This window comes from Lynx canadensis, chromosome F2 (genome assembly GCF_007474595.2).
Source record: "Lynx canadensis isolate LIC74 chromosome F2, mLynCan4.pri.v2, whole genome shotgun sequence".
NCBI classification, from domain to species: Eukaryota; Metazoa; Chordata; class Mammalia; order Carnivora; family Felidae; genus Lynx; species Lynx canadensis.
This window is the reverse complement of record NC_044320.2, coordinates 714714-742263: the sequence shown is the minus strand read 5'-3', so window position 1 is coordinate 742263 and position 27550 is coordinate 714714. Positions and strand designations below refer to the sequence as shown.

Sequence of the window (27550 nt, the reverse complement as noted above, 5' to 3'; positions counted from 1 at the left end):
GGGGCGGGGAGACACAGAATCCAAAACAGGATCCAGGCTCTGAGCTAACGTGGGGCTTGAACTCATGAGCCGTGAGATCATGACCTGAGCCGAAGTCCCACGCTTAACCAGCTGAGCCCCCCAGGCGCCCCACCCTCGTGTTTTTAACGCCTCCAGATGCCGTTTTAGGTTATTTACGACTTCTGCAGCTTCGCTACTTATCTCGCGAACACGCCGAACTGCCGTGACAGAAAGAAGGGGCGTCAGGAAGCCGCGTGTCCCTCTCCCCGTGGGGCGGCGGCCGCTGCCCACCCCCTGGCGCGCGTCTGGGCCCCGGGTCCCGGACTCCGCCCAGGGGGCGGGGCTGGCGGTCCCAGTCTCACCCCATTGGCCCGGTCTCGGTGACGTCAGGCCTTGCGGCCGTCGCGGACGCGGGGTCGCAGGCGGGAGTTTCCCTCCGCAGGGGAAGGCGGGGCTTCGGTGCGCTCGCGGGGTTTTCTTGCTGATCCTCTGTTGATCCTTAGGATTCTGTTTCCTCGGTTCAGCTCTTTCTTTCCTTCTGCTTCCTTTTGGTTTGCTTTATTCCTCCTTCTTGGGCTGAGCACTTAAGTCATTTTATTTTACACAGCCTGTGTTTGGAAATACGTGTGGGGCAAGGCAGTTCGCTCTATATTTAACCAGTGGTGCAGCAGGTGGACCCGCCCGGCCCGGCGGCCTCCCACCCACGGGCGGGGGCTTCTCAGGTGTAAGGATTTCACGAACTGCTTTGGATTTTCTCTCTAACCCAAGAGTCAGGATGCACGCTCCAGTCTCCGCCCTCTGAGGGACGTGCGGCCGCCCCTTGAGCGTTGCTTCCTAACGGGAACAAGGGCTGAACCTTTGCCGCCGTTTCCCTTAGCACTGAACACGTGGTCGGCGTCGTTTCCAGAATGGAAAGACTGGGTGGTGAACACATGTGCTCAGTTTCTTGCAGGTGCGTGCGTATTTGGTAGCGCCTGTTCTCTCCTCCACATCTGGTCCAGCACCAGGTCCTCTGCTGAGTCTCCCTCTAAAGATGTTTCCCATGTATACGCCTGCGTCTACATTCACCTAGGCCCTGGACTAAACTGCTGGCACCTTACTATCCTTCCCCCTCCATCTCTTCACTCCTATTATGGAGCATTCAGTGCATACCAAGTTTATGTCAGACGGTCTCTGCGCTCCAGGAGCTCGCCCACTCCTGGGGAGGCCTTCAATAAATAAGAAAAGCCATAAATATGTATGCTACAGGTCCAGGGGGTGACACATGCTACCGGGGGGGCAGGAGAGTTGAGGCTGGGAGCTAGGCACTGAGATGGCTTTGCTGCCTCCTCCCCGCCTGTATATACCCTGGCCTCATCCTGGCCAACTATGTCACCCCTCCTCCATTCCTTTGAAACACAATTCTGCTCAACGTGAGAGCCCACTGATGTGTCCCCTGGAGCCGGGACCGCCTCAAGGGGGTGCACACCGGTACAGATGCTGTGCTCAGCACCCCCTAGAGACATTTCCTTTACTCTTCAAAGCAGCTGTCAGATGGTTTGCTTTCCTCCGTGTCAGAGCAGGGGAGGCTCAGACCCAGTGTGGGGACAGAAGCGGTCCCTGAACCCGGCCCTCCCTGTGGGCCCCTCTCCTTGCTCTGTGCTCCGCCTCCTGGTACCTTCCAAGCCACGCATGCTGTTCCTTGTCCTGGAAGTTTCTTTCCTCCTGAGATCCTCGTCCCTCAGACCTCAGCCCAGCACCCTCTCCCCTCCAGAGTCCCCTCCCCGCGGCAACACTCACAGCAGCGTCCCTCTCCTTGGCGCTGTCATCACCATAAACTCAGAGGGCTTTGCTCACACTTGAATCCCATCACCTGGTATGGTGCCCTGCACAGGGGAGGGCTGCGAATTATCTGCAGGACAGAGCCCTCCCCCTCTCTTGCTTCGGTGCCCGCTGCTCCCTCGCTCCTGTGGAGTGCTTGTCCTGCTTGTCCCCCCTCACTTGCCTCACCTGTGCTCCACTCTCAAGAGGTCACCTCCTCGGGGCAGCCGCAGCCTTGCGTCTCAGTGTAAGCGTGCCCACACTGCTCTTCCCCGTCCAGTACCCTGGCAGGGTGGGCGCAGGGTGCCCACCCCTGACTTCTGCTCCTGTCTGGAGCTCCACGCGCCGCGTCTGGCACACAGCAGGAGCTCAGCCGCAGCCCCGGAGTGAGCATATAATGGGTTCTGATGTCCTGGGGGGCTGGGGCTTAAAGCTACCCACTCACTGTGCTCCGCGCCGTCCAGCGGCCCCACTTGTCACCCACAGATGGTGGCTGAACTCCTGCAGCCTGCCTGACGGCACAGGAGCAGGTGAAAGGAGGGAGAAGGCTCAGGGGCCGGGAGGAGCCTAGAGGCAGGGAGATGAGCTTACTCTAGTGACCGTGCAGCGGGGGTGCTGAGCACAGGGCTCCAGGTACGATTGCCAGCGGTCAGGCGTCACTTTGGCTGAGCCGAGCCAGGAGTCCAGGGCTCTATTCACAAGACCACCTGGGGAGGAAAGGACAGGGGACATTCTCGGAGAAAGTGACGCCTCAGCAGCTCGTCCCAGCACGTTAGGAACCAGCAGGTGGGCATCCAGGAATGGTTGGAAGGGGATGCGCAGGGCCAGAGTGGGGACCTTGCAGGTCAGGCCTGGCCCCAAGAGGTGGGACGTGTAGGAGGGCCTCAGGCAAGAGACCCCATCTACTTCAGACCTGACATTCTGTGGGCCTGGGGGCAGCTGCTCGTGTGACAGAGACGTAATGTGCAGGACTCGGTGAAAATGAAAATACAGGGCTCTCTGTTCAAAACCTATAAAGAACTTCAAGATGGCTACAGCAGGACATTAAGCTGAGTGTGGGCCCTTCTGAGCCGGGGCCCTGACTGAATGTCCAGGTCACATGCCCGAGAGGCAACGGCAGGAGTGGGGAGGAGGGGCCGCTCTCCTGGCGAGATGCCGCGGGATGCAGTCACTGCCCGGTTGGAAGGCACGGGCAGTAAAGAAGCGGGTGGAGACCCACCGGGTTGCTGCCAGTCCCCAGACCTCTCTCCCAGGGCCTCCAGGACACCTCCCTCCAGCACATCGCCACAGCCACACCCCTCAGCCGCACCTGCCCCTCTCTTGCCTTTGTGGCGGTGGGAGCAGGAGGGGCCCTGACGGCCGCTCTCCCCTCAGGCCTCCCTGAACCCCAGCGACCACAAGCTGGATGAAGAGCTGTGCCAGACACTCACGCAGCGCTACGTAAGCATCATGAACCGGCTGCAGAGCCTGGGCTACGACGGGCGGGTGCACCCGGCGCTCACCGAGCAGCTGGTGAACGCCTACGGGATCCTGCGTGAGAGGCCAGAGCTGGCCGCGTCCGAGGGCGGCTCCTACACCGTGGACTTCCTGCAGCGCGTGCTGGTGGAGACCGTGCACCCCAGCATGCTCACCGACGCCCTGCTGCTGCTCTCCTGCCTCAACCAGCTGGCGCATGACGATGGCAAGCCTATGTTCATCTGGTGACGCCGGCTCCTGCCAGCCAGGCCCGCTCTGCCCCGCGCCTCGGTGCCAGGCCATTAAAGCTTCCCACACACGCTAGCCGCTGGGCCCCGGGCCAGAACTCCTGGGGGTGCTGCCTCCGCCGGGGTGGCCCACCAGCACCTCCTCCCCCCGCACCCCTTCAATCCTGCTTGCCCTGGGGCTCCAGGCCCACCCCGGGGTCCTCGGAGAGAGCCCCAAGACCAAAGCTTGGCAGCTGTCCGCTGAGGGGGGTGGTGTTCAAAGGTCCCCAGCTGCCGCCGGCCTGCGGGTGAGAGCAGCAGGAGCCCCCTGAGACTCGGAGGGGGAAGAGCAGGAAGCAAGGAGGAGCCGACCCGGCAGGGGAGGGCCGTGGCTGTGCCAGCAGCATTAGCGCTGTACAGAGAGCTAAAGCCTGGGTGCAGAGTGGAAGGCAGAAGACAAGGATGTGGACGTGGGAACGCTTCCCTCTGTCCTAGGCCAGGGAGAGGGCGGCGGGAGAGGGGGCAGGGAGGGCTCCTGGACCCTCACTAAGGGCAAGAGGACATTAGATGGACGGGACCCCGGAGAAAGTAGACTCACCCAAATCCTAGCGAGGGGCAGCCCAGGGAGATGTGGCCGATTCCTAAGGCTCCACAGGGTTCCGAGCCTCAGAGCCGGAGCCGGCAGAACCCACCTGCGGCAGGGGCAGGGGCAGAGCGCAGGCAGAATGGGAAAGCCCAAGGGAGCAGCAGAGGGCGGGGGCGTGTAAAATGGGACTCCGCCAGGGGTGACCTGCAGACTAAGGGGAGGGGCCTGTGCCTAGTGCGGCAAACTGAGGACTGGAGGCCAGGATGGGGGTCCTTGCCAGGGTGTGCACGAGAGATGGGCAGTGGGGTAAAGCCCACAGAGTGGCCTCTGGCCCACGAGAGGTAAAGGAGAGGACCTGCCCGAGGAAGGGAAGGAGGCTGGAGCTGCGATAGGAGGCAAGGGGTGGGCTGAGGAGGTGGGAGTGAGGACCCCAGGCGAGGAGGCTCCTGGAACGCCGGTGCTTGCCAGCCAGAGCGCTCTGAGGGAACAGAAGAGTCCCAAGGCTCAACCGGAGGCGTCGTATCAGCAACCAGCAAGGAAGGCAGGGAGGGAGAGGGTTGTGGGTGTGCTAGGGCCTTCTGGCGCGGGAGCTCCCCGCCCTCTCCACTCCAGGCCTGCTACTTCAGGGGATCCAGCCAGACCCCCGCGGAAAGGCAGGGAAGGACTCCACACAGAGAAGTGTGAGATCTAGAGACGGAAACCTCCTAGCTGTCTGCCGACAAGGCCTAGCAGCAGGACGCGACAGTCGCGGTGAACACGCCCAGCACCAGATCTTGGTTTCTAAAGGGGATCGGGGACTCCTGGAGAATTGGGGGTGGGGTGGGGGGCAGAAGTCCCTCCTCCTCCCTGGCAGCAGTCGTGAATGGCTGCCCAGATCCAAACTCCTGGGCAATTTAAGACCCAACCAGGAGGGCGGTGGGCTGTGGTTCACGGCTCAAATGATTCAGAGGCGGGCCCAAGCAGGGCCCGGCAGCACCTGACAGAGAGCGGGGCAGCAGGGTCCTGGGAACCAAGGAAGCAGGTACAAGAGGGCCCCCGGATGGGGAGCTCATTTCCATGTGGCTCACGTGTCCTGAGGCTGCGGCGGCGCAAATCCGCACCAACGGCCCCTCACCTCCCGACTGGAAGCTCCTCGGGGTAGGGTCACGGAGCGGTCTGTCACCACGGGGGACGGGCCTCTTAGGGCAGCTCTGCCGGGCTCTCACGGGGTGGCAGATCAGGGCGTTCTGAGTCCGTCCCTCCTCTGGAGCTGTGTCTCTGAACTCACTTGCGGGACACCTGAACCCCGGGAGACGGGTGGGGCTGGGGTAGACCCCGAAGTCAGGGCCGCTGGAGGGCGCCGGCAATTCCGCGCGGACTTGCGGGCCGGCGGAGGGAGCTGGACGCAGCACGCACCGCACTGCCTCCACCGGCGCTGCGCCCGCCTGCACGAAAGAGGGTCGCTCTCCATCTGCCGTAGGCTGCACCCCAATCCCCGCTCGCGTCGGGCAGGTCTGGGGGCTCTCCCGGCGGCGTACAGGGGAGGGCGGGGCAGAGTGGGGCGAGGAGGCTCTGGGGGCGGGGCTGCGAAACCAGGGTCTCTTTCGCTTTCCCTTTTGTTCCCTCCAACGGCCGCCCAGACTCCGCGCGGGAGAGGAGAGCGCGGCTTCCCGGGCGCGCCGGTTGCCGCCTGCGCCCGCGCCCCAGCGATCCCGGGGCACAGCACCTACGCCGTTCCGCGCACAGGTGGCGCCACGTAACCTTGACCCCCGTGACACCCCCGCAGCTCCCGCGGACGCACGCCGGCAGCCACTGGGTCGCAGGGGCGCCGCGAGGCGGAGGGGCCCCGCACAGCATGCAGACCCTTCCGGACTGGCCCCCAGCGTCCGCGGCCCCACGGCCCTCTCCCTTCCCGCACCCGGGACTGCACGCCCTCCACCGCCTGGCTCGAGCCCTGCTCTTCCCGGCTTACTGGGCCCTGGACCGGCTGCTGGGCTGCTGCGCGCCGACCGCGCGCCCGAGCGGCCTGCGGCGGCTGAAAGCCGCTGCCGGCGCTGGGGCCGCGCTGCTGCTGCTGCTGCTGGGCGGCCTGCCCCCGGCCCTGCTCGGGCTGCCGCTCTGGCTGCTCCTGCAGACCTGGCGCCGCCCCTTCTGCTACCAGCCCCCGCCGCAGTGCTGGGAGCCCCCCGCGCCCTGGCGCCCCCCGGCCGAGCCCGCGCGCTGCTTCAGCTTCCTCAGCGCCAACCTGTGCCTGCTCCCCGACGGGCTGGCGCGCTTCAGCAGCTTGGAGCACAGCCAGCGGCGGGCCGAGGCTGTGGGCGCCGCGCTGCTCGCCGGCCTGCGGCCCTCGCGCTGTGGGGCCACTGGCAGCGGTCCGCCGGGGCCGGGGGCGCCCCGCGGAGTGCTGACAGCCGAGGTGCCGGCAGGTCTGGAATTCGTGTGCCTGCAGGAGGTGTTCGACCTGCGCTCGGCGCACCGCCTCGTGAGCCGCCTGGCGCCCAGTCTGGGCCCGGTGCTGCACGACGTGGGCTCGTGTGGCCTGCAGCCCGGGCCGCACCTCAAGCTGCTCGGCAGCGGGCTGCTGCTGGCCTCGCGCTACCCGCTGCTGCGCGCCGCCTTCCGGTCCTTCCCCCACGCACGTCGCGAGGACGCGCTGGCCTCCAAGGGACTGCTTTCCGCACAGGTACCTGCCCAACCGCCGCGGCGCCTCCTGGCGGGGAGAGGGCTGGCGTGGGCTCGAACTGGCGACGGTTGCTGGGGCCCTCCGTGGTGTTGCAGGCGCAGGTGGGCATCCTGGACGGGCGCCGCGTCGTGGGCTTCCTGCACTGCACGCACTTGCATGCGCCGAGTGGTGAGCCCGAGGACGGGATCGTCGGCGCGTGGGCAGGCCGTCTGGCCTCTCCGCGCCCCCGACCGTTGGTTCACTGCCCGCGGCACCGCGAGCCCCGGGGAGGGTGGGTGCGGGGGGGGGAGGGGCGGGGAGCGCGGCCCCGCTGAGCCTTCCGTTCCCGCCCTCGCAGAGGACGGGCCCTTGCGCTGTAAACAGCTGACGCTCCTACTGGACTGGATCGAGCAGTTTGAAGCCGAGAGCCGCGAGAGTGGCGAGGCCGTGGCCTTCAGCGTGCTCCTGGGCGACCTAAACTTCGACAACTGCTCCTCAGGTGAGGGCAGGCTGCGGCGGGGCGGGGGCGGGGCGGCCTGGCCCCGCCCACCACGCGCTGATCTCGCCCCGCAGACCACGCGCAGGAGCAGGAGCACCAGCTCTTCAGCCACTTCCGGGACCCCTGCCGGCTGGGCACGCGCCGGGATCAGCCCTGGGCTCTGGGTACGGAGGCAACCGGGTGGGGAGCCGACCTGGGTGCGGTTCGAGGGCCGCGGCTGCCGCTGACACCGCCCTCCGCCCGCCCTCCCCCAGGCACAATACTGAGCACCTCCAGCCTCCGCCACTCGGTGGCCTGCTCCCCGGAGATGTTAAGGAGGTGAGTGGCGACCTGGGGGTCAGACGCCGCCCGGAACGCCGGGGAGTCCTGGCCTTGGTGACACCACCCCTCCTCAGGGCCCTGGAGCAGGAGGAAGGGCGCCGCCGCTACCTGGCGGGCCCTCTGGGCGGAGGCCGCCGGGCTGAGCCCTGGCGGGGCCGGCGCCTGGACTACATCATGTACCGGGGAGCGGTCGGAGGCCCGCTGAGCCCAGTAAGTGCCAGAATTCAGGGCGCTGGGCCGGCTGCAGCTAGGGCGACTCCTCAGTCTGACTCCCGCCCCCAGGAGGTGGAACAGGTGACGTTCAGCACCGCCCTGGCGGGGCTCACAGACCACCTGGCCGTGGGACTTCGCCTCCGAGTTTCCGTGCCCTCCTGACGCAGGCTCGCAGGCGACGGTTGGAAAGACGGACGCGGACGCAGAGCGTGAGCCTGGCCGGCTGCCGCGGGAACGCGGTGACTTCGCTGTTTATTGTGGGGGCCCTCCCTCACACCGCCTCCTGGGCTCTGCGGTACTCGTAGACGCTGCCGCGCTCAGAGAAGGCTGGGGGCTGCGGGGGCGACCCCGGCGGTGGGGCGGGGTCCTCCGGGTCCCCGTAGCCGCCCCCGCCTGGTGTGTGGAGGCAGAACACGTCCTGTGGAGCAGAGGGACAGGCTCACTGCGGGCGTGGACGCCCCCAACCCTGCCTCTCGCTGCAGTCCCATCCCCACCGGGGCAGCGCATTCACGGCGGCCGGCCTGGCCCACGGAGGCCCACTGCGCGCCCTCTCCTTCGGAAACCAAATTAAATTCAGACGCTGGTTATTTTTGCAACTCTGCTCACCCTCTGTGGAAAGGGGGCCGCTGGAGGGCGGGCGGGAATGAGGAAGGACAGATGTCAATCCTTACCCCGGGGAACACGGGCACCGACGTCTTTCCGCCCAGATTCACCGTCCGGCCGTCCTTGCGAATCAGCAGGTTTAGGCCCCGGGCTCCGGGCTCGCCCCCTGCGGGAAGAGGCAAAGTGAGGCTGGCCCGGAAGGCAAGGAAGGGAGGGGCAGAGGCGGCGGGCGGGCAGAGGGGAGGACACCGTGCAGAAGTGGGTGGGTGGGGCGGGAGTCGGGGATCCAGGGACGCTGCCGCTCACCGTGGAGGCCGTATGGCCGGAAGGCGCGACGCTCGGTCAGCACGGACAGCAGCGCCTCCTCGCGGAAGAGCAGCTCGCGGACGACGCCGTCCCCGCCTCGGAAGCGCCCGCGGCCCCCGGACCCCTGCCTCAGCTCGAAGCGGCGCAGGATGACTGGGTACCTGCGCGGGCCAGGGGGTTCGGAACGGTCCACCCGGGCTCGGGCTCCTGCTCCCCGCCCCGGCCGCGCCCGCACCACTCACCTGCTCTCCAGGATCTCGGGGTCGGTGATGCGCGTGTTGGTCATGTGGCTGTGCACGCCGCTGCGCCCGTGCCAGCCGGGGCCCGCGCCCGCGCCGCCCGCCACCGTCTCGTAGTAGCCCATGTGGGCGTTGCCCAGGGTCACGTTGTTCATGCAGCCCTGGCAGGGGCGAACGGCATTTGCGCTAGGCTGGAGGCATCCGAGACCCTCCCCGCCCGCGGCCCCAAGCGTGCCCACCCACCCGCCACACCTGGGAGGCGGCGCAGGCCCCAAAGGCCCCCAGGATGACGTCCACCACGCGCTGCGACGTGAGCACGTTGCCACCCACCACGGCCGCTTCCGGGGACGGATCCAGAATGCAGCCTCTGGGAATCACGACGCGCACTGGCGCCAGGCAGCCCTGAGGTGGGGGGCGGGGGAGGGCGGCTCTCAGGGCGGTTGGGCAATAAACGTCGCCCTACCCCCGCGCTCCTAGAGCAGTCCGGTGTCGAGCCGACCCCGCCCCCAGGCTCGCTCAGGGACACAGCACTCGCCGCGCACCTGGTTGAGCGGGATGTCGCGGCCCACCAGGCACCGCAGGCAGTAGATGAGGGCGGACAGCGTGATGGCCCGAGGAGCGTTGAGGTTGCCGATCACCTCAGGCCCCGTGCCGCTGAAGTCAAACACTGCGCTACCCTGCCCACGGGGTGGGGGGGTGGGGAGAGAGGTGGGTCAGCAGCAGCCCCGCGGCCACTCGTCGGGTGCCCACGCCCCGTTGCTGCGGCCTGACCTGACTCAGGTTGATCTGCACGCGGAGCCGGATGGGGGAACCATCATCCATGTGGTCCTCTGCTGACACCTCCAGGGGCAGGCCTCGGGCCTGCCGGGAGGCTCCGAAGGCCCGCAGCATATCCCGCACAGCCAGCTCCGCGTTCGCCTGGCAGACGGGGACGTTCAGCGGCAGCCACGCTGCCTTCCAGTGGGCGGGGGCTGCCCACCTCCCCGCCTGGCCGCCAGGGGGCAGGTACAGAGCTGCCCCCTGCTCCTGCGCCCCAGGCCCACCTGAATGTGGCCCATGTAGGCCTGCACCACATCCAGGCCGTACTGCCCGATGAGCTCTCCCACCAGCTGGATGCCCTTCTGGTTGGCGGCCACCTGGGCGCGGAGGTCCGACAGGTTGTCGTGCAAGTTCCTCGTGCCGCTGCAGCCGGGAATCTTGCCTGGGGCCTGCAGGGCCTCCGTTACCGCTGCACGGATGGGGTCACCGCTGAGCCACCCTCCACCCGGGCGGATGGGGGGCTGCGCTGCCCAGTGCCCTGATCCATACCTACTCCTCCTCTGCTGGGCACTATGGGGAGTTCCCCACGTTGGCCCTTCCCTGGCCCCCCACAACCCTGCTGACACCCACCCCCGGCACCCCCAAACCCACAGCCTCCTGCCATCTGCTCAACCTTCTTCCCAAAGCCCAGCCCCCCAGGGCACCCTAGGCTTTTCCTGTGACCTCACAGGAACTGGAGGTGCCTGAGGAGGAGCAGGGGGGTCCTCTTACCTTTAACTCCTTCTGCCCCACTCCCTCCTGCCTTTTCTGGGCTTCCCTCCCCACGCCCAGGAGAAGAAACACTTCCCCTGACCCGCCCCAACTCATACTGCCCTCAGTCCGATGGCCCTCACTGGCCCCCTCTCAACCACTTTGCAAGAGCATCAGCTAGCTCTCTGGGCCTCCTGCCCCACCTCCAAACAAATTTGAACCAGGCCTCCGCCCCCTGGCGAGCCCCAGAGACCCAGGCAAGGACTCTCTCCCTAACCTAGGTTACAGTATCCGCTGAGGCTCCCTGGCCACTGCGTCTTCTATCACGTGCCTGCACATATCCCTCCCATGATCCCTGCCCCCTGCCCTCTGCCCCCACCACACACACTGACCAAGGGAATGACCAGGCCTGGGTCACTCTCTTTGTGTCCTCCGCCCACGGCAGCCTGTGGCTCTGTCACCCCCCCCCCCCATGCTGCCTCCTCTCACTCCCAGATGCCTGCCTGGGCTCCTAGACACCTGCAGCCTCAGACCAGCTGTTTTCACTGCCCCTGTCCCTGGGCTTCTGTCCCAACTTCACTGCTCTGTGCCGACTCAGTGACACAGCCTCCCTCCACCTTCCGGCTGTCTGAACTTGACTTCTCATCTTCATCCCTAGATCCCATCAAATACCAACCTTGATCTCCAAAACAGTTGTCCCTACCTACCCCCACTTCTGCCCTGCTTGAGGGTCAGTATCATTCAGCACAGCTGTAGCCGCCCCCTACCCCACTCCCCACTCCAAGCCTTCAACCCCCCATCTACTCTGCACATGGGCTGGGGACTTTCATGGTGTAGGGCAGACCAGTGCAGGCCCAGGAAAGTTCTCCGCGAGTCTGCAGGCCCTGGCCCCCGTTCTCACTGCTCTGTAGCCCACAGACCCAGTGCAAACACAAGGCAGACACCACCGTGAGCAGCTGCTGACCTTGAAACAGCCCCTCTCCCTCCTGTGCCCAGTCCTGTGACTGTCCTGGCCAGCTCCCCACCCCCCAAACCATTGAGCCTTCCTGGGCCCAGAAGGAGCTCACCTCAGTGCCTCCGATCATCTCTGAAAGATGATCTGCTACCACTCTGGGGTCGCTACCCGGCTCCCCCAGCCTCAAGGCAGGCCTCCGCCACTCACTCGCTGCCACAGCGCCCCAATCGGCCTGGTCCACTGAACCCCCCCCCCCCCCCCGACCTCGAGGTCACTCCAAGCCCACTCCCACTCACCCTCCTCTTGGAAGACTCCTCCCTGGACGAGTTTGAAAGACAGAAAGACGGCGCCCTCCTGCTGCAGTGTGGTGGAGTGGGGAGGCATGGAGCCCGGCGTGATGCCCCCAATGTCCGCATGGTGCCCACGGCTTGCCACGTAGAACACAGGCCGAGTCTGACCCGGCCAAAACACCTGGGGGTGGAGAGCGACCGTGAGCTGTGCTAGCAGCCCGCGCCACCCCCACCCCCGGAGACACCCAGGCATCGGCCTTCACCGGGGTGATGACGGTCAGGTCTGGCAGGTGGCTGCCCCCAGCGCTCGGGTGGTTGCTCAGCAGCACGTCACCAGGGTGGAGGTCGGCCCCCAGGTGCTGGATCTGAGACCAGAAGACACTTGTGGAGGCGGCAGGGGCGGAGGCGAGGGGAGGGGTCAGGGAGGCCGAGAGGTGGGCCGCCGAACCTGGAACTGTACGGTCTCCTGCATGGCGCCCAGGTGCACGGGGATGTGGGGGGCGTTGGACACCAGCCCCCCATCGGGCCCGAAGAGGGCACAGGAGAAGTCCAGACGCTCCTTGATGTTGGTGGAGATGGCTGTGCGCTGCAGGATGCGGCCCATCTGCTCTGGGGGCACAGAATGAGCGGGCACCCGCTGGCCCCGCCCCGCCCGCGGCACGGCCCCGCCCCGCCCCGCCCCGCCCACCCGTGCGGCACGGCCCCGCCCCGCCCGCCCACCCACCGGCGCGGCACACCCCTAGAGGACGAAGAGGCAGGACTGCTGCCTTCAAGGCCTCTGACACCCAGACCCAGGACCCGAAGGCGGTGGTGGCCCGGCGGACACAGCGAGGCTGCAGGCGGGCCCCGTGTCTTGCCTGTGTGAGAGGTGCCCCCCCTTCCTCTCCATCCCTGCTCAGGGCCTCACCAAGAACCCGGTACCCCACGTCAACTCTCCACCTTGCCTAGCACAGCAAGAAATCGGTGCTGAGGCACAGGACTCGGGGCGAGCAAGCCCCAGCCGACCCTGCGTAGAAGGGCTCACCGGGCCGAGCCTCTTTCCGTCCACAGACAGGATGGCGATCTCAGGCCCCATGACTGCTGGCGGGAGTTAGGTGCTCCCACTGCCCAAGGCCGGCTGGTGCGGTGGGGCTGGCCGTCCCAGGGCGGCCCTGTCGCCAGCGGGGACTCCACTTCTGCCCCTTCCCCGGGCCACACTTTGTCTCTCTCTGCACGGCCTGCCAGCCACGTGCCTGCACTACCTCTGCCCAGGGAGCAGGGCCGTGGGGACCGGGCAGCCACTCACCAGCAATGCTCATGAAGCGGTGAGAGAAGATGGACAGGTGGATGGGGTCAAGCTGGGCGCCCACCAGGCTCGGGACTTCAGCCCCCACAGAGATGCGGATGTCCCCGGTATCAGTCACCTCTGCCTGGCAGCCTGGCTCCACCAGGATGGTGCTGAAGGCAGGGGCGCAAGAGGCTGGGGGCGCCGAGCCAGACCCCCCCCTCCCGTCCCAAATAGGGACCCCACGTCCCCAGGCCGGGGGACACCCAACCATAATGGGACGCCGGAGTCCTTTCTGTTCCTGTAGCCTCGGGCCAGAGAGCCCCTGCAGGGCCCCTGAGCTCACCAGGCCCCGGCAACTGTACCCACCATGGCCCCACCCTGGCCAGGCTTCAGCCCACCTGTTGCTGTCGATGATGAGGCAGGGCCCCTGAAGCTTGTGCCCGTAGGCCAGCTCTCCCAGCAGGTACACAGGGGTCTCCTGGTAGCCCCCCTCAAAGTAGCACTGGGTCATCTGAGGAGGGCGTGGGATGAGTGAGGTTCCTAGGTGCAGCCCCTCCCTGCCTCTCCCCCTCCACACCCGTCCCCTTGTCCCTGCGGGTGCGGGTGGGCAGGCCGAGGCAGAGCCGCCCACCTTGTCTATGCGGGGAGGCCCGGTCTGAGCTCTGGGAACATCCTCGAGGCGAAGGCCGCTGCGGCCAGTGCCCCTCACACGCACGTCGTCCACCACCACCGGCCGCTCGGGGATGACGAAGCCAAACTCTCTCGTGTACCTGCACGTCCGCCGGCCCCGAGAAAACGATCAGGGCCGGGCCGGTAGGCCACCCGCCAGGGCTCCCGGGACGCAGAGCTCGCATACCTCTCCACGAAGGCGGCCCCAAAGTCGCCAGCACGGGGCGAGCGGGCAGCGGCCGGGTGCCGGTGGGCAGACACCATGAGGGCACAGTCTGTGCCCTGATAGCGGAGATGCAGGAAGCTCTCGGTGCTGATCTGGGACCTGCAGCAGCGGGGCGGGCGGGCCACTCACACACGGTGCCCCGGGGACTCCCGTCCCGCGTCCGCCAGCCCTCCCGGACCACGCCACCCGGCACGTCGGGCGGGAAGGCCGACTAGGGGGTGGCTGGGATGCTGCCAGCCCCCTGCCTGGCCCAGCTCCCCCCTCCACTGCCCCCTGTGAGCCCCACCTGGGAAAGCCCTGGGCCCGCAGGGCGTCCACACACTGCTCCTCCAGGCGGCTCAGCCTCTGGTCCAGCTGCACAAAGGTCTCAGGTGCGTAGGGCAAGGAACACGGCTCCTGCGCCTCGTGCACCACGTCCGCCAGGGCCAGCCCCAGCGCTGACAGCAGCCCGCTGTGCCTACGTAGACGGGGGGCCTCGGCTACGTGGGGGTGCCTCCCAAAGCCAGCCCCCCACCCCCGGCAGGCGCACCACTCCCAGACGTACCTGTGAATGTGCACGGTGTCCATGCCCAGGGCTCGGGCAATGGCGCACGCGTGCTGCCCGCCAGCTCCCCCAAAGCAAGCCAGCACGTGGGCCGAGGGGTCGTGGCCTCTTGCCTGGGAAGCCAGAGGGGGTCGGTGGCGCGCCCTGCCCTGTCTGGCCCCCCACCCCTCACCCTGACGGGGTTGCCTGAGTGGGAGGTGAGGGGGTGGGGGGCAGGGCAGGCGAAGGCGAGGGCAAAGGCGGGCATACCTGCGTGAGTGCGCGGATGGGCCGGCACATGGCCTCGTTGGCCACACGCACGAACCCCATGGCTACCTCCTCCAGGCTCAGCGGGGAGGCCGGGCCAGGCCCGTTGGTCAGGAAGCTGTTGACCTCAGCGGCCACAGCCTCCAGGGCCTTTCGGGAGGCCTCAGAGGACAGTGGCTGGTCCTCTCCCGGCCCAAAAATGCAGGGGAAGGAGGCAGGCAGTAGGCGACCCAGAACCAGATTGGCATCCGTCACCGTCACGGGGCCCCCTGGGAGGTGTGCAGGGTGTGGGGGTTGGGGGCTGGGCAGCAGGGTCAGGGCTGAAGGGCGGCGGGGTGGGGGTGGGGGGGGCGGAGGTAGGCCTGGGCAGCGTGGGAAGGGGCCCGGCGGGGCAGGTACCAGCTCTTACCTTTGCGGTAGCAGGCGGGGCCGGGATGGGCTCCTGCAGACTCAGGCCCCACCACAAAGAGGCCGGACCTTTGGGGCAGGGAGGACGGGACTTAGAGGTGGGTTGGGAGGCAGGGCTGGGGGCGGGGGGCAGGGGAGTGCCCAACCCAGGTGCAGGGGCTGACCTGAAGAAGAGGCGGGAGCCCCCACCAGCTGCCACCGTGTTGATGTCCAGCTGAGGGGCCTGGAGGGTGACACCAGCCGTGCTGGCCTCAAAGACATGCTCAAACTCCCCAGCGTAGCGGCTCACGTCGGTGGATGTGCCTGGAGGAGAGAGAGGTGGGAGGAGTCACCGCACAGACCTGGACGCCCGCGTTGCTCAGCCCCGGGGGGGCCGCGGTGGAGACTCCTCCTGACCCCACCCGTCCGGCCTCCGTACCTCCCATGTCAAAGCCGATGACGGGCTGGCCGCCTTCCACCCGGTAGGTGGTGGCCGAGTAGCCAACCACACCCCCAGCGGGGCCAGAGAGCACAGCCCGGGAGCCGCTGAAGGACTCCATGGGCGCCAGGCCACCATCGGAGCGCATGAACAGCACCTGCACGTCCTGTGGGAGAGCGGCAGCCAGTAAGGGGCCGGGCAGGCAGGGGTGGGGCGGGCGGAGCGGGCCGGCAGGGGGCCTCACCTTGAGCTGGCCCTGGAAGCCACGGCGGAAACCCTGCACGTAACGCTGGATGGTGGGGGTAAGGTAGGCGTCGGCACAGGCCGTGTGCCCCCGAGGCACGATGCGCACCATGGGCATGGTGTCCGAGGACAGTGACACGTGGGTGAAGCCCAGCTCCCGGGCCAGTGCGCCCACCTGCTGCTCATGCTGGGCCCACCTGTAATGACGACCCCACGGCGCTTCGCCTCTTGCCCACGGCCTCCGGCCCACCGCCCAGAGCCCCGGCCAAGCCACGCTCACGTGTAGGAGTGCATGAGCACCACGGCCAGGCTGCGGACACCTCGGGACAGGAGTCCCTCCAGCTTCCCACGCAGAGCCCCAAGGTCCGCAGGCTGCCGCACCTCCAGCAGGTCCCCCGTGCGGCCTGCCAGGAGGCCCGTTACCATCCGTCAAAGGCCCACCCTGCTGCCCCCGTGCCCCCAGCCCCGAGGCACCCGCACCTTTGACAGGTGTCCCTGCACCTGGCTCCCCGCGATACAGCACCACGCGCTCGTCCACCTCCAGCACCTCTTCGTACAGCACCTCAGGCATGGGCACGGCCTGGGGACAGGCGGAGGCTCAGAGGACACCCAGGCCCGAGGGTCCTTGCTGGGGTCCTGCGCGGGTGGGGCAGTGCGGGCGAGGGGATGTGTCCCGGCAGTCCAGTCCATAGGCCCAGGAGACACAGACGGGGCCAGCCCCAGCAAGGCCCCCCCACCCCCAAGGAGTGGCTCTCTGCCCCCAGGCACCTGAGTGCAGCCAACTGCCACCCCCGCAAGGGCAGCTCCCTGGAGGGGCCCAGCAGCAGGGGTGGGGGTAGGGGAGTGGGAGAGTGGGGGTGGCTCCTACCCCTCACCCCGAACAGTATGTCTTGGGGTGCTCCACACCCAGGACCCAGGACAGGGCATGGTGACAGACAGGAGCAAGACATTGTGACCACTCTGAGGGCTTGGGGGACAGAGTGCCTGCTAGGAGTGTCCGGAACCTTCTCTCCGCCTATAAGCTGCTAGCCTGGGGCCAACACTGACCCTTCCAAGGGCTGCCCTCCCGGGGGGCCACGACATCCCCGGGAAACCATGAGCTGCACGACGCAGCCATCAGCTGGAGTGGGTGCGCTCACCAGGTCAAAGAGGTCCTCTCGGGCCTGGGTGCCCACGTGCAGCAGGTCTCGGAAGCCACGCGTCACCAGCAGCGCCACCCGCTCCCCCCGCCGCTCCAGCAACGCGTTGGTGGCCACCGTGGTGCCCATGCGGATGCTGGCAATGCGGCTGGTGTCCAGGGGCCGGTCCCGCGGCAACAGCACGCCTCCTTCCTGGGAACCACAGGGTCAGTGTCAGGCCCCGGTCCCAGGTCCCTCCCCAGCCCGCCCCTCTGCCCTGCCCTGGCCACCTGCTCCAGGATGCGGCGGATGCCCTCAGTAGGGGCGTCTGCATAGTTGGCGGGGTCCTCTGAGAGCAGCTTCAAGACCCTCACTTGCCCCCCGGGGCACTGGGCAAAGACATCTGTGAAGGTGCCTCCACGGTCGATGGCGAAGTGGAAGCGCCCCTCGGGGCTGCCCATGGTGACAGGGCTGGAGTCCAGCACTGACTCTTCAGCCGGCAGTCCTGGGAGAACTGGACGGAGACAGCAGATCAGGCGACAGGCCCGGGGGTCACCCGCGGCTTGGGAGCCTTGGGCAGAGCCGGGCTGAGGGGAGCAAGGGAGGGGGGGGGCTGGAGGAGGCGCCCGGGGCCGAGCCCGGGGCTGCAGGCCCAGCTCAGAGCGCCGCCTGAGGCGCGGCCGCAGCCGGGCAGGTGGGGGCGCCAGACCTAACGCCCCCCCTTACCCTGTTCTCAGGGCCCCGGCTTGCGGCGCTAATCCCCGGACCCGCCAGAGGCGGAGGCGCCCCGGGGAGCCCACGGGCTGGTGGGTCTGGGCTCCTATAGCACGAGGAGGCACGGGGGCTGGGGGCAGGTGACTTCCCCAGTCGCTCGACCTTGGGGCCCAGGCCGAGTGGGACAGGGGGCACGGGGCGGGGCCTGCGCCGGGGAGGGGGCGGGACTCGCGGGCGGGGCGGGGGGGGGGGGGGGGGGCGGGGAGGCGGGGAGAAGCGGGGCGCTGGGGGTCCGGGTGCGGGGCCCACCTGGCGGGTCGGCTCCCAGGCGCTCGCGGTCCGCTCGGGCCGCGCTCCCTCCCGGCCCTGCCCGCCGCACCCCCCCTCCCCCCGCCCGGAAGCGGGGCCCGCCCCCCGCCCGACCGGTCCCGCCGCCCACGGCCCTCCGGGTTGCGTCAGGCTCGGCTCGCCGGGAGCCGCCTCCCTCCTCCGCTGGGAAGCCACGCCGGGGGACCGCGGGTGCGCGGGGGCCGAGCTGGGCCAGGGGCGGCTCCGTGCTGGCGCGTCCCCGGCCGCCGGTCCACCTCGGTTCAGCCGGCCACTCGAGGTGCCCCGGGGAAGGCGGAGCAGGCCACCCTCGAAGAAGTAAGAGCCCGGACGAGCTCGGACTGCAGCCTGGCGCGGGGCAGTCACGCCGTGAGGGACGGGGCTGGGGAGGGGAGTCGTGGAGGGGCCGCGGGCAAGGGCCCCTCCGCAGCCGTCAACCCCGCTGCTGCCCGCCCAGGGCCAGCCTTGCCACAGCCCAGGCTGGGCGCCCCGGGACCCTCACAACATCAGGGCCGATGTCCCCAGAAGCCGTGACCGGTGCCCGGACGATGAGGCGAAGCGTGCCCCACCCTGGCCTGTCTCCCCAGGGGCAGAAGGTGTCCAGGCTCGGAGTGGACACCAACCGTGCAGGGCCAGGAGCAGGCCGTCTAGAGCTCCCAGGGGGCAATAGTGGGGATGGGGCGAGGGGGGAGACCCAAGCAGAGGGAACAGCGGGTGAAGGGGGCTTCACCCAAGGTGCCAGGCCAGATGGCCGGACAGGCAGGGGCACCCACCCACGCGCCCCAGACTTCCCCCTCCCCTGGGAGCCTTGCTGGCGCTGGAGGCCTGCTTGGTCCCTGCAGGTGAGAGCGAGGTGGGGCCGCACCCCGGGCAGCAGCGGGGGCTCCCTTCTGACCGGCGCCTCTGCAGCCTCTCTCTGTGCACGTGGTGGGGGGTGAGGGGTTTGGAAAGAACTGCACCGAGAAAGACACAAGAGACTCAGCGACTCAGGGCAGTGGCAGTGTCTGTGGCCTCCGACCCCACCTCACGCCTTCTGACGGTGGCCCGTGGCCTCTCCCACCAGCGCAGGCTCCGTCGGTCTCTCGCCACCTCCAGCCCTGCTTGGACCTAGGACTTGAGCCGCCCTGCGCGCGCGCCACGGAGGATGGGCTGTGACCGTGCCCAGATGACTGTGCCCCCGGCGGCAGGTGCCAGCCAAGGTACTGACCCCAGACCCCCACCCCCTTGACCTCCCTGTCACCTTCCCCATCCCTCTCGTCCAGCCGGATGCCTAGACCGTCACTGTGGCCACCGCACAGGAACTTCTACCCTCCCGGCTCTGAGCTAACCACGAGATGGCGGTCGGCGGCCCCACTGCAGGCAGGACCCCCCACCTGCAGCCCCCACCGGTCTCCATTCACGCCTCCACAGCAGGGTGCATCGAGCCCACGCTCCCCCATCACTGGGTGGACTGTCCCGCCCTGCCGTCTCCGCCAACTCCCCCACGTGGCGTCTTCGTCCTGATGCTCAGCTGAGAGTTCCATCCGGAGAGGCTTCCAACGACCCACCCACACCACCACCCCTGGGGTGCGTACTCAGCCAGGCTGCCCGTGGTCTCAGCCAGGCTCCTCCACTGCGTCAGCCTGGCCGCCCCCCACGCCCGTCTTCAGCCCACGGCTGGTGACCCTCAGCGCCCAACCGTGTCTTCTAGAGGCCCCGCCCCCACGCCCCTCCAGCAGCACCGCAAGCGCTCTGCTCCTCAGGGTGCACGTCCGTGGAAGGGCCCCCCCGCCACCTCCACTAGCCTCCAGGCCCACAAATCACATCAGGCAAGACCAGAGAAGCCCCCTGAGCCGCCCCAGTGCCCAGGCCTCTGGCCTCCCTGTGCGTCCACCCGCTCCCCACTTCTGTCTCTGGAAGCCCCTTCTGCATGGGGTCCTGACCCGCCTCACCGACTCCCTCCTGCCAGCCTCCTTTACCGCATCTTCTTGACGCGTGTGTCCTGAGACGTTCCCCTCTGCTCTGCCCTGAACTGTGTCCTGCCTAACTTCCTGTACTGAAGCCTACGGACCTTAGGGGGGTGACAAAGTCATGAGGACGGGTCCCCATGATGGCATTAGTGCCTTATAACAAGAGACGGAACGGGTTGTCTCCAGAATGTGAGGACACAGCCGGACAGTGGCCAGCTCTCAGCCAGCAAGAGGGCCTCGCCAGGAACCGTGCCGGCGCCCTGATCTCCGACTTCCAGCCTCCAGAACTGCGGGAAGTGGATTGTTGAAGTCGTCAGCCTGTGGTGGTTTGATGGAGCAGCCCACACTCCCTGAAACCGCCTCTCCGGAGGACCATTCTGCCTGTTAACGTCTTCCGGGCCCTCAGAAGCAGGGACGGGACACTGTGCCAGGACTGACATGGCCCCACGCGCTCCCCTGGCACTTGTATCTCCCGGTGGATCTGCACAGCCAGAGGCTTCCGGGAAGCGTGGTGCCTGTCCCCATGAGAGCTGGGGTCCCCTCAGCCTGCCCGTGCCAGGGGGGAGCGCCCCAGTTGCACTGCTCAAACCCTAGGAACTGCCTTCAAGTGCCACTTCCCACCAGCACGCCCAACCCGCCCAAGTATATCCAGAGCCCCCGGCACTGTTCACTCCCCCTTCTGGCCAAGCCTGTGATTTCTCACCAGGAGAACGACCCCGACCTGGAAGACCCTCCTGGTCCTCATCTGCTCTCCACTCCACCAACGCTGGCCTCAGCACTGTGCCTCAACACACTCGACCCGCTGCCACCTCAGGGCCTTTGCACGGCCCGTTCCCTCAGCTTAACCCAGCTTGTGGCCCCTTCGCTTTGGTCCAGTCCTGCTCCAATGTCACTTTCTCGGAGATGTTACTTTATCCCCGCTGCCTTCCTAAAGAGGCCCCGGCCCCCGCATCACTCCTCAGCCATCCTTCCGCACCTGACGAGCCATCGCCCCACGGGAGCAGGGACCGCCCGCCCCCCCGCCCCCGCCGCTTTCCCCTGTCTGGCACAAGCTTGAATGAGTGAAGCCTCGTGGGCATCTGAGAAGAGCCCCCGCGGGCCATGGCGCTCCTCACCTCTTTCGGCATCCTTGAACTTGATGGTTCTGCGCCGGGGCAGCGGGGGCTGGTGGCCACTCGGCCAGGAGCCCGGAAGCCCACAGAAGCCCAGGCCTCTGCCCGGGTCTGGCGCACCAGCTTCAGCTCCTGGTTCTCCTGGATGAGCTGCACAAGCCGTCGCAACTCTTCATTCTCCTGGGCCAGCCGCTGGATCTCCCGCCGCAGACCCTCGTAGCTGCTGAGGGGGGACATGCCCGGGCAGCAGGGGGGGCAGCTGCCAGCAGCTGTCGCCTGGCCAGGAGTAGCGGACCCCGTCATTGTGAGGTCAGCGGCCGCCCCTGCCCCCGGGCCTCAGCCGCATTCCGGGTGTCAGAGCCAAGGCCCCTTGAGCAGGGCACACCTGACCTCTGACCTCTGGTCCTGAGGGCCAAATGACTAGAGGAGCCCAGACCTGCCGAGAGCCTGGAGTCCTCCTGGGATGGCCCTCTTGGAGGTCGGAAGCTTCGTTATGCCAGCCTGGCACGGAGGTGCTGCAGGGAGTGGGAGGTAAAAGACCCAGGCCTCCCCATCCCCCATCTGGCTGCCCGCTGGCCCCCAGCTGCAGCCTCCCCCCCTGCCCGTGCCAGCTCACGGGGCTGGGCGACGGCTCGGTCCCCGAGGTGGTCACACAGCCAGCAGGACATCTCAAGGGGCCAGGGACAGTGGCTGTTTGAGCTGCCCCGCGGGAGGGGCGCCTCTGGCCTAGAACTAGCAGGAGCTGCACAGCGATGGCAGGGGCGGGGGGTGGTGGGTCAGGGTCGGGGGACGCGGCTAAGTCGGCAAGTGCATCAGGACAGGGCTGGAGGCACAGAGATGGGGCAGGGATGGCAGGGGCAGCTGTGTCAGGTGGAGGGCAGGCCGCCCGGAAAGTATGCTATACCCCGCAGGCCCCACGGCACGCCCCCGCCGCAGGGGAACCACCCCAAAGAGTAACCACCCAGCTTACGTTTTAGAGAATATGAAGGACTTCCTTCTTTCATGCCATGTGCCCTCTACCGGCACAGCTCTCTGCCTCCGCTGTTATGTCTGTCCTTTCCTGTATTATGATTGGCGTTTACTTCGCCATCATCTCCTGCCTGCTGACCCCCTCAGCACAGTTGCCACCCGTAGACCCGAACTCCTCCTGGGATTTGCACGCCCTCCCCGGCTGCTCAGTGTGGCCTGGCCAGCTCCGGGGGTCTTCACAGAGCAGACTGCAGGGGAGGCTCTGACAGCAGTGCCCCAGGGGACGGGGTGGGACCCCGTGCTCAATCTCAAAGGAAATGGTGACAATTTAATAGTTCCTATAACTAGGAAGTGTCCTGATTCTGACCATGATGGAGTAGAGTATTTTCTGAAAGGACTAGACATCTTACTCAAGGGCGTGACAGGCTCAGGGCAGTCGCGGCCGGGACTGGTCTGTGAGCAGAATACTAAGGCCCCCGAGGTCACGGGCCCTGCATAATCCCAGAATAAAATGGATTTTACCCCATGATTCGGTTATTTATGTGGCAACAGCTGAGGAATAAAGGGAGATTACCTTGGATGAGACTCACTGAATCAGGTGGGTCCTTAAAAGAATAGGTCTCTTCCTGGTGAAGGAGATTCCATGCCCGGGAGAGTCCCCACTGCTGAGGGGGTGCCCCGTGGCCAAGGAGTGCGGGTGGCCTCTAGGAGCTGGCATATCACAGTCACAACACTAAAAGACCAAGAGAAAAGCTCCCAAAGTCACAGGATTAAAATGACTCCTCACAGATGAAAACAACAATAAGATGAACACCCAACTCCCCATCAGAAAACAACAGAGGCAGGAAACCAGATGACATACTCCAAGTTCCGGAAAGAATGACTCAAGCAAGAATCCTAGATCTGGAAAATGACCCTTTGGAATTAAGGTAAAATAGAGACAGCCCAAGATAAACAAAGACAGAGAATTTGCTGCTAGAAGACCTATCTTACGAGGAACACTAAAGAAAAGTTTTCACACCATGGACACGTGGAAGATCCTGAAGTCATCTCCTTCCAAGGACACAACAAATTGACAACATACACGTGGAGAATGTCTTCTGAAAAAGCCCTGGAAGCTGGATGAACAAAGCCTCCACAACAAAGGATTAAATGGCAGCGTTGAAACAGGTAGAGGAGGGGCACCTGGGTGGCTCAGTCGGTTAAGCATCGACTCGTGATATTGGCTCAGGTCATGATCTCGCGGTTCTGGGTTTGAGTCCCCTGTTGGGCTCTGTGCTGACAGCTCAGAGCCTAGAGCCTGCTTCAGATTCTGTGTCTCCCTCTCTCTCTGCCCCTTCCCTACTCACACTTTGTCTCTCTGTGTCTCTCAAAAATAAACATTGAAAAAAATGAAAAAAAAAAAAAAACCTCACACACAGACTGACTCACCCCAGGACCCAGTGCAAAAACCCCAGCTTGAAAAGCATGTAGACCATATATGAATGAGACCCATTTACTAATCCTAAATTTTTTTTCAGAGAGGAAGGAACTGTTTGTTGAGACTCTGTCCAGAGACAGAGCTACCACAGGCACCATTTTTGTGATCTGATTCTAACTCATTAGCACCAGAGAGCACAGATTGCTGAGGGTCCTGCCCACCCACCACCACCATGACCACTCCACAGCTGGGCCAGGTGAGAGCCCCGCCCACCTCTAAGCCACAGTGTGACCCCACCATAGCAGGTGGGCTCCTGTCACTCACAGAGAGGACGCTGCTTGAGCACCTGGCTCTGGTGGCCAGAGGGGATAGTGTTTCTGAATCCACAGGACATCTTCTACACAAAGCCACTCCTTCAAGACCGGGGAAGGCAGCTGATTTGCCTAATACATGGAAACAAATACAGAGAGTCAAGTAAAATGAGGAGACAGAGGAATATGTTCCCAGTGATGTGAACAAAGCAAACCTTATCTGTTAAATGCAACAGATAAGCAATCTGATTTCAAAGTAATGGTCACACAGATGCTCAGCGAACTCAGGAGAAGAATGGGTGAGACAGCGCAAACTTCAACACAAAGATAAAAATACACTAAAGTACCAAAAGAGAAGTCACAGAAGAAGAATACAACAACTAAACTGAAAAATATACTAGAGGGGCTCAACAGAAGACTGTATGAAGCAAAGAATGGAACAGTGAGCCAGAAGATAAAACAATGGAACCCAGACACCGCAGCAAAAGAAAAAAGATTTTATTTTATTTTTTTTTTTTTAATTTTTTTTTCAACATTATTTATTTTTGGGACAGAGAGAGACAGAGCTGAACGGGGGAGGGGCAGAGAGAGAGGGAGACACAGAATCGGAAAAGGCTCCAGGCTCTGAGCCATCAGCCCAGAGCCTGAAGCGGGGCTCGAACTCACGGACCGCGGAGATCGTGACCTGGCTGAAGTCCAGACGCTTAACTGACTGCACCACCCAGGCGCCCCTAGAAAAAAGATTTTTAAAAAGTGAAGATAGGGGCGCCTGGGTGGCGCAGTCGGTTTTAAGCGTCCAGACTTCAGCCAGGTCACGATCTCGCGGTCCGTGAGTTCGAGCCCCGCGTCGGGCTCTGGGCTGATGGCTCAGAGCCTGGAGCCTGTTTCCGATTCTGTGTCTCCCTCTCTCTCTGCCCCTCGCCCCGTTCATGCTCTGTCTCTCTCTGTCCCAAAATAAATAAATGTTGAAAAAAAAAATTAAAAAAAAAAAAGTGAAGCTAACTGAGGGAACTTTGGGACAACACCAAGCAAAATAACATTTGTGTTATGAGGATCCCAGAAGAAGAGAAAGAGAGATCCAGGAAACTTATCTGAAGAAATAAGAAATACTAATCTCAAACCTTCCCCAACCTGGGGAAGGAAACAGACATCCAGGCCTAGGAATCCCAGAAAGTTCCCAAATAAGGTGAACCTGAAGAGATCCACACCAAGGCACACTATAATCAAAGTGGTAGAGGTTAAAGAGGGAATCTTAAAAGCAGCAAGAAAAAGCAACTGTTACTTATAAGGGAACCCCCATAAGGCTCTCAGCAGATTTTTCAGCAAAAACTTTGCGGGTCAGAAGGGAGTGACATGACATATTCAAAGTGCTGAAAGGAGAGAACGTCCAGCCAAGCATTCTCTCTCCAGCAAGGTTATCGTTCAGAATGAAGGGACGAGTAAGAGTTTTTCAGATAAGGGGCACCTGGGTGGCTCAGTCGGTTAAGCATCAGACTCTTGATTTGGGCTCCAGTCATGATCTCACAGTTTGTGAAATGGACCCCACATTGGCCTCTGAGCTGACAGCGTGGAGCCTGCTTGGGGTTCTCTCTGTTCCTCTCTCTCTGCCTCTCCCCCACTTGTGCTCTCTCTCTCTCTCTCAAAATAAATAAACTTTAAGAAAAGAGTTTCCCAGATAAGGAAAAACTAAGGGAGTTCATCACCACTAAACTGGACTTATGATAATCTTTTAAAGTTTATTTATTCATTTTTGAGAGAAAGAGAGGGGGAGGGGGTGGAGAGAGAGAATCCCCAGCAGGGTCTGCACTGTCAGCACAGAGCCGATATGGGGCTTGAACCCAGAACCATGAAATCATGACCTGAGTTGAAAACATGGTCGGATGCTCAACTGACTGAGCCACCCGTGAGCCCCTAGACTATGATAAATGTTAAAGGGCCTGCTTAAAACTGAAAAGAAATAGCACTAATTAATACTAGAAAACATATGAAAGTAAAAATCTCACTGGAAATGTACATCTATAGTAAGATACTGGATCAATCACTTATAAAGCAAGTATGAAGGTTAAAAGACGAAAGTACTCAGGAATAAAACTACAATAATTAGTTAAGGGATACCAAAAATAGAAAAGATGTAAAATGTGACCTCAAAATACAAACATGGCGGCACCTGGCTGTTCAGTCCATGGAGCATGTGACTCTTGATTTTGGGGTTGTAAGTTCAAGCCCCATGTTGGGTATAGAGATTACTTAAAAATAAACTTGGGGGCACCTGGGTGGCTCAGCTGGTTGAGCATCCAAGTTCGGCTCAGGCCATGATCTCATGGTTTGTGGGTTTGAGCCCCACATCTGGCTTTTTCCTGACAGCACAGAGTCTGCTTTAGATTCTCTGTCTTCCTCTCTCTCTGCCCCTTCGCCGCTCGCATGTTCTCTCTCTCTGTCTCTCAAAAATAAAAATAAACATTAAAAATGTTTAAAATAGGGACACCTGGGTGGCAACTCTCAATCTTGGGGTTATAAGTTGAGCCCCACATTGGGTATAGAGATACTGAAAATCTTTTTTATAAAATCAAACAACATGCAACTGAACAAACAATGGGTCATCAAATAAGTCAATGAAGATATAAAAAAACACCTAGAGACAAATGAAAACAGAGATGTAACATGTCAGGGGCACATGGGTGGCTCAGTCAGTTAAGCATCCTGACTTCGGCTCAGGTCATCATCTCACATTTCGTGGGTTCAAGCCCCGCATTGGGCTCCATGCTGACAGTGTGCAGCCTGCTTGGGATTCCTCTCCCTCCCTCTCTCCTCTCTGCCCCTCCCTAACTCGCACTTTCTCTCTCTCTCAAAATAAATAAACTTGAAAAAAAATGTAACATGCCCAAAATCTATGGATACAGCAAAATCAGTTCTAAGAGGGAAGTTCATAGCAGTACAGGCCTACCTCAAGAAGAAAACTATCAGGGGCGCCTGGGTGGCGCAGTCGGTTAAGCGGCCGACTTCAGCCAGGTCACGATCTCGCGGTCCGTGAGTTCGAGCCCCGGTCAGGCTCTGGGCTGATGGCTCGGAGACTGGAGCCGTTTCCGATTCTGGTCTCCCTCTCTCTCTGCCCCTCCCCGTTCATGCTCTGTCGCTCTCTGTCCCAAAAATAAAAAAATAAACGTTGAAAAAACAAATTTTAAAAAAAAAAAAAGAAGAAGAAAGGGGAAAAAATCTCAAACAATCTAACTTTACACCTAAAAGAACTAGAAAAAGAACAAGCAAAGCCTAAAGGTTCGTTGAAGGAAGGAAATAATAAAGATAAGAGCAGAAATAAATAAAGACTAAAAAGAGAATAGAAAAGATTAATGGTTCTTTGAAAAGATAAAAACCTACAACCTTTAGCTAGACTAACCAAGAAACAAAAAAAAAGATGGAGGGATCAAAAAAAGACAGGCAGAAAGAGAAGTTACAATGATACCGCAGAAATACAAAGAATCGTAAGAAACTACTATGAACAATTAAATGTCAACAAATTGGACAACCTAGAAGAATAGATAAACTCTTAGAAACATACAATTTTCTAAGACTGAATCAGGAAGAAATAGAAAATCTGAATATACTTATTTCTAGTAAGGAGATTCAATCAGTAATCAGAAACCTCCCAACAAACAAAAGTCCAAGACTAGATGTTTTTGCTGGTGAATTCTTCCACACCACGCCCCCAACTGGTGAATTCTATCAAACATACAAAAAAAAAATTTAATACCTATCCTTCTCAAACTCTTCCAAAGAATTGAAGAAGAGAGAACACTTTGAAACTCCTTTTACAAGGCTAGCATTACCCTGATACCAAAAACAGACAAGGACACAACAACAACAACAAAAAAGAAAATTACAGGACAATATTTTTTATAATCATAGATACAATAATCCTCAACAAAATATCAACAAACTGAATTAAACAATACATTACAAGGATCATA

The 27550-nt window shown here is 62.9% G+C and overlaps 3 protein-coding genes and 2 long non-coding RNA genes across 9 annotated transcripts in view; 3 read left to right on the top strand and 2 right to left on the bottom strand.

Moving 5' to 3' along the window:
* Nucleotides 1-3504, top strand: part of SPATC1 (spermatogenesis and centriole associated 1) — a 29002-nt gene extending 25498 nt beyond the window's left edge. Inside the window, exon 7 of the mRNA XM_030303589.2 lies at nt 3175-3504. Coding sequence (XP_030159449.1) covers nt 3175-3504 — 330 coding nt within the window. The remainder of the gene's footprint in view (nt 1-3174) is intronic.
* LOC115505906 lies at nt 61-6829 on the bottom strand. 4 transcript variants are annotated; one of them, XR_004343200.1, is made up of 4 exons: nt 6735-6829; nt 1780-5346; nt 363-1208; nt 61-218 (listed from the first exon to the last, which is right to left on the bottom strand). It is a non-coding gene; the product is annotated as an uncharacterized LOC115505906 (long non-coding RNA). The 4 variants fall into 4 exon arrangements; XR_004343201.1 differs by lacking the exon at nt 6735-6829 and adding an exon at nt 6293-6351; XR_004343203.1 differs by lacking the exon at nt 6735-6829 and having other exon boundaries at nt 1780-3784; nt 4081-5777.
* LOC115505877 (sphingomyelin phosphodiesterase 5-like) lies at nt 5903-8338 on the top strand. Its single transcript, XM_030303647.1, has 7 exons — nt 5903-6730; nt 6826-6898; nt 7068-7208; nt 7283-7372; nt 7463-7526; nt 7604-7739; nt 7812-8338. The coding sequence occupies exons 1-7, from the start codon at nt 5903-5905 to the stop codon at nt 7902-7904; spliced, it is 1425 nt and encodes a 474-aa protein (XP_030159507.1). The 3' UTR covers nt 7905-8338.
* OPLAH (5-oxoprolinase, ATP-hydrolysing) lies at nt 7953-17855 on the bottom strand. Of its 2 annotated transcripts, none has more exons than XM_032591980.1 (27): nt 17807-17855; nt 17074-17297; nt 16805-16996; nt 16146-16245; nt 15946-16069; nt 15667-15862; nt 15423-15588; nt 15169-15307; nt 15006-15073; nt 14600-14865; nt 14351-14463; nt 14093-14263; nt 13768-13905; nt 13543-13681; nt 13310-13422; nt 12930-13081; nt 12093-12253; nt 11908-12009; nt 11651-11825; nt 9934-10118; nt 9662-9808; nt 9433-9567; nt 9143-9292; nt 8894-9051; nt 8652-8812; nt 8414-8511; nt 7953-8160 (listed from the first exon to the last, which is right to left on the bottom strand). In XM_032591980.1, the coding sequence occupies exons 2-27, from the start codon at nt 17242-17244 to the stop codon at nt 8014-8016; spliced, it is 3867 nt and encodes a 1288-aa protein (XP_032447871.1). In that variant the 5' UTR covers nt 17245-17297; nt 17807-17855; the 3' UTR covers nt 7953-8013. The 2 variants fall into 2 exon arrangements, with proteins under 2 accessions (XP_032447871.1, XP_032447872.1); XM_032591981.1 differs by lacking the exon at nt 17807-17855 and adding an exon at nt 17510-17646.
* Nucleotides 17856-18040: 185 nt separating this feature from the next.
* Nucleotides 18041-19766, top strand: LOC115505909. Its single transcript, XR_003966173.1, has 2 exons — nt 18041-18142; nt 18888-19766. It is a non-coding gene; the product is annotated as an uncharacterized LOC115505909 (long non-coding RNA).
* The last annotated feature ends 7784 nt before the right edge of the window (nt 19767-27550 follow it).

Coding starts and splice junctions, on each gene's coding strand:
- LOC115505877 (XM_030303647.1), top strand. CDS start 5,903: ATGCAGACCCTTCCGGACTGGCCCCCAGCGTCCGCGGCCCCACGGCCC. Junction 7,373..7,462: donor GGATCAGCCCTGGGCTCTGG/GTACGGAGGCAA, acceptor GCCCTCCCCCAG/GCACAATACTGAGCACCTCC. Junction 7,740..7,811: donor TCGGAGGCCCGCTGAGCCCA/GTAAGTGCCAGA, acceptor TCCCGCCCCCAG/GAGGTGGAACAGGTGACGTT.
- OPLAH (XM_032591980.1), bottom strand. CDS start 17,244: ATGGGCAGCCCCGAGGGGCGCTTCCACTTCGCCATCGACCGTGGAGGC. Junction 12,010..12,092: donor AGGAGACCGTACAGTTCCAG/GTTCGGCGGCCC, acceptor TTCTGGTCTCAG/ATCCAGCACCTGGGGGCCGA. Junction 8,161..8,413: donor CGGTGCCCGTGTTCCCCGGG/GTAAGGATTGAC, acceptor TCTGCTCCACAG/GACGTGTTCTGCCTCCACAC.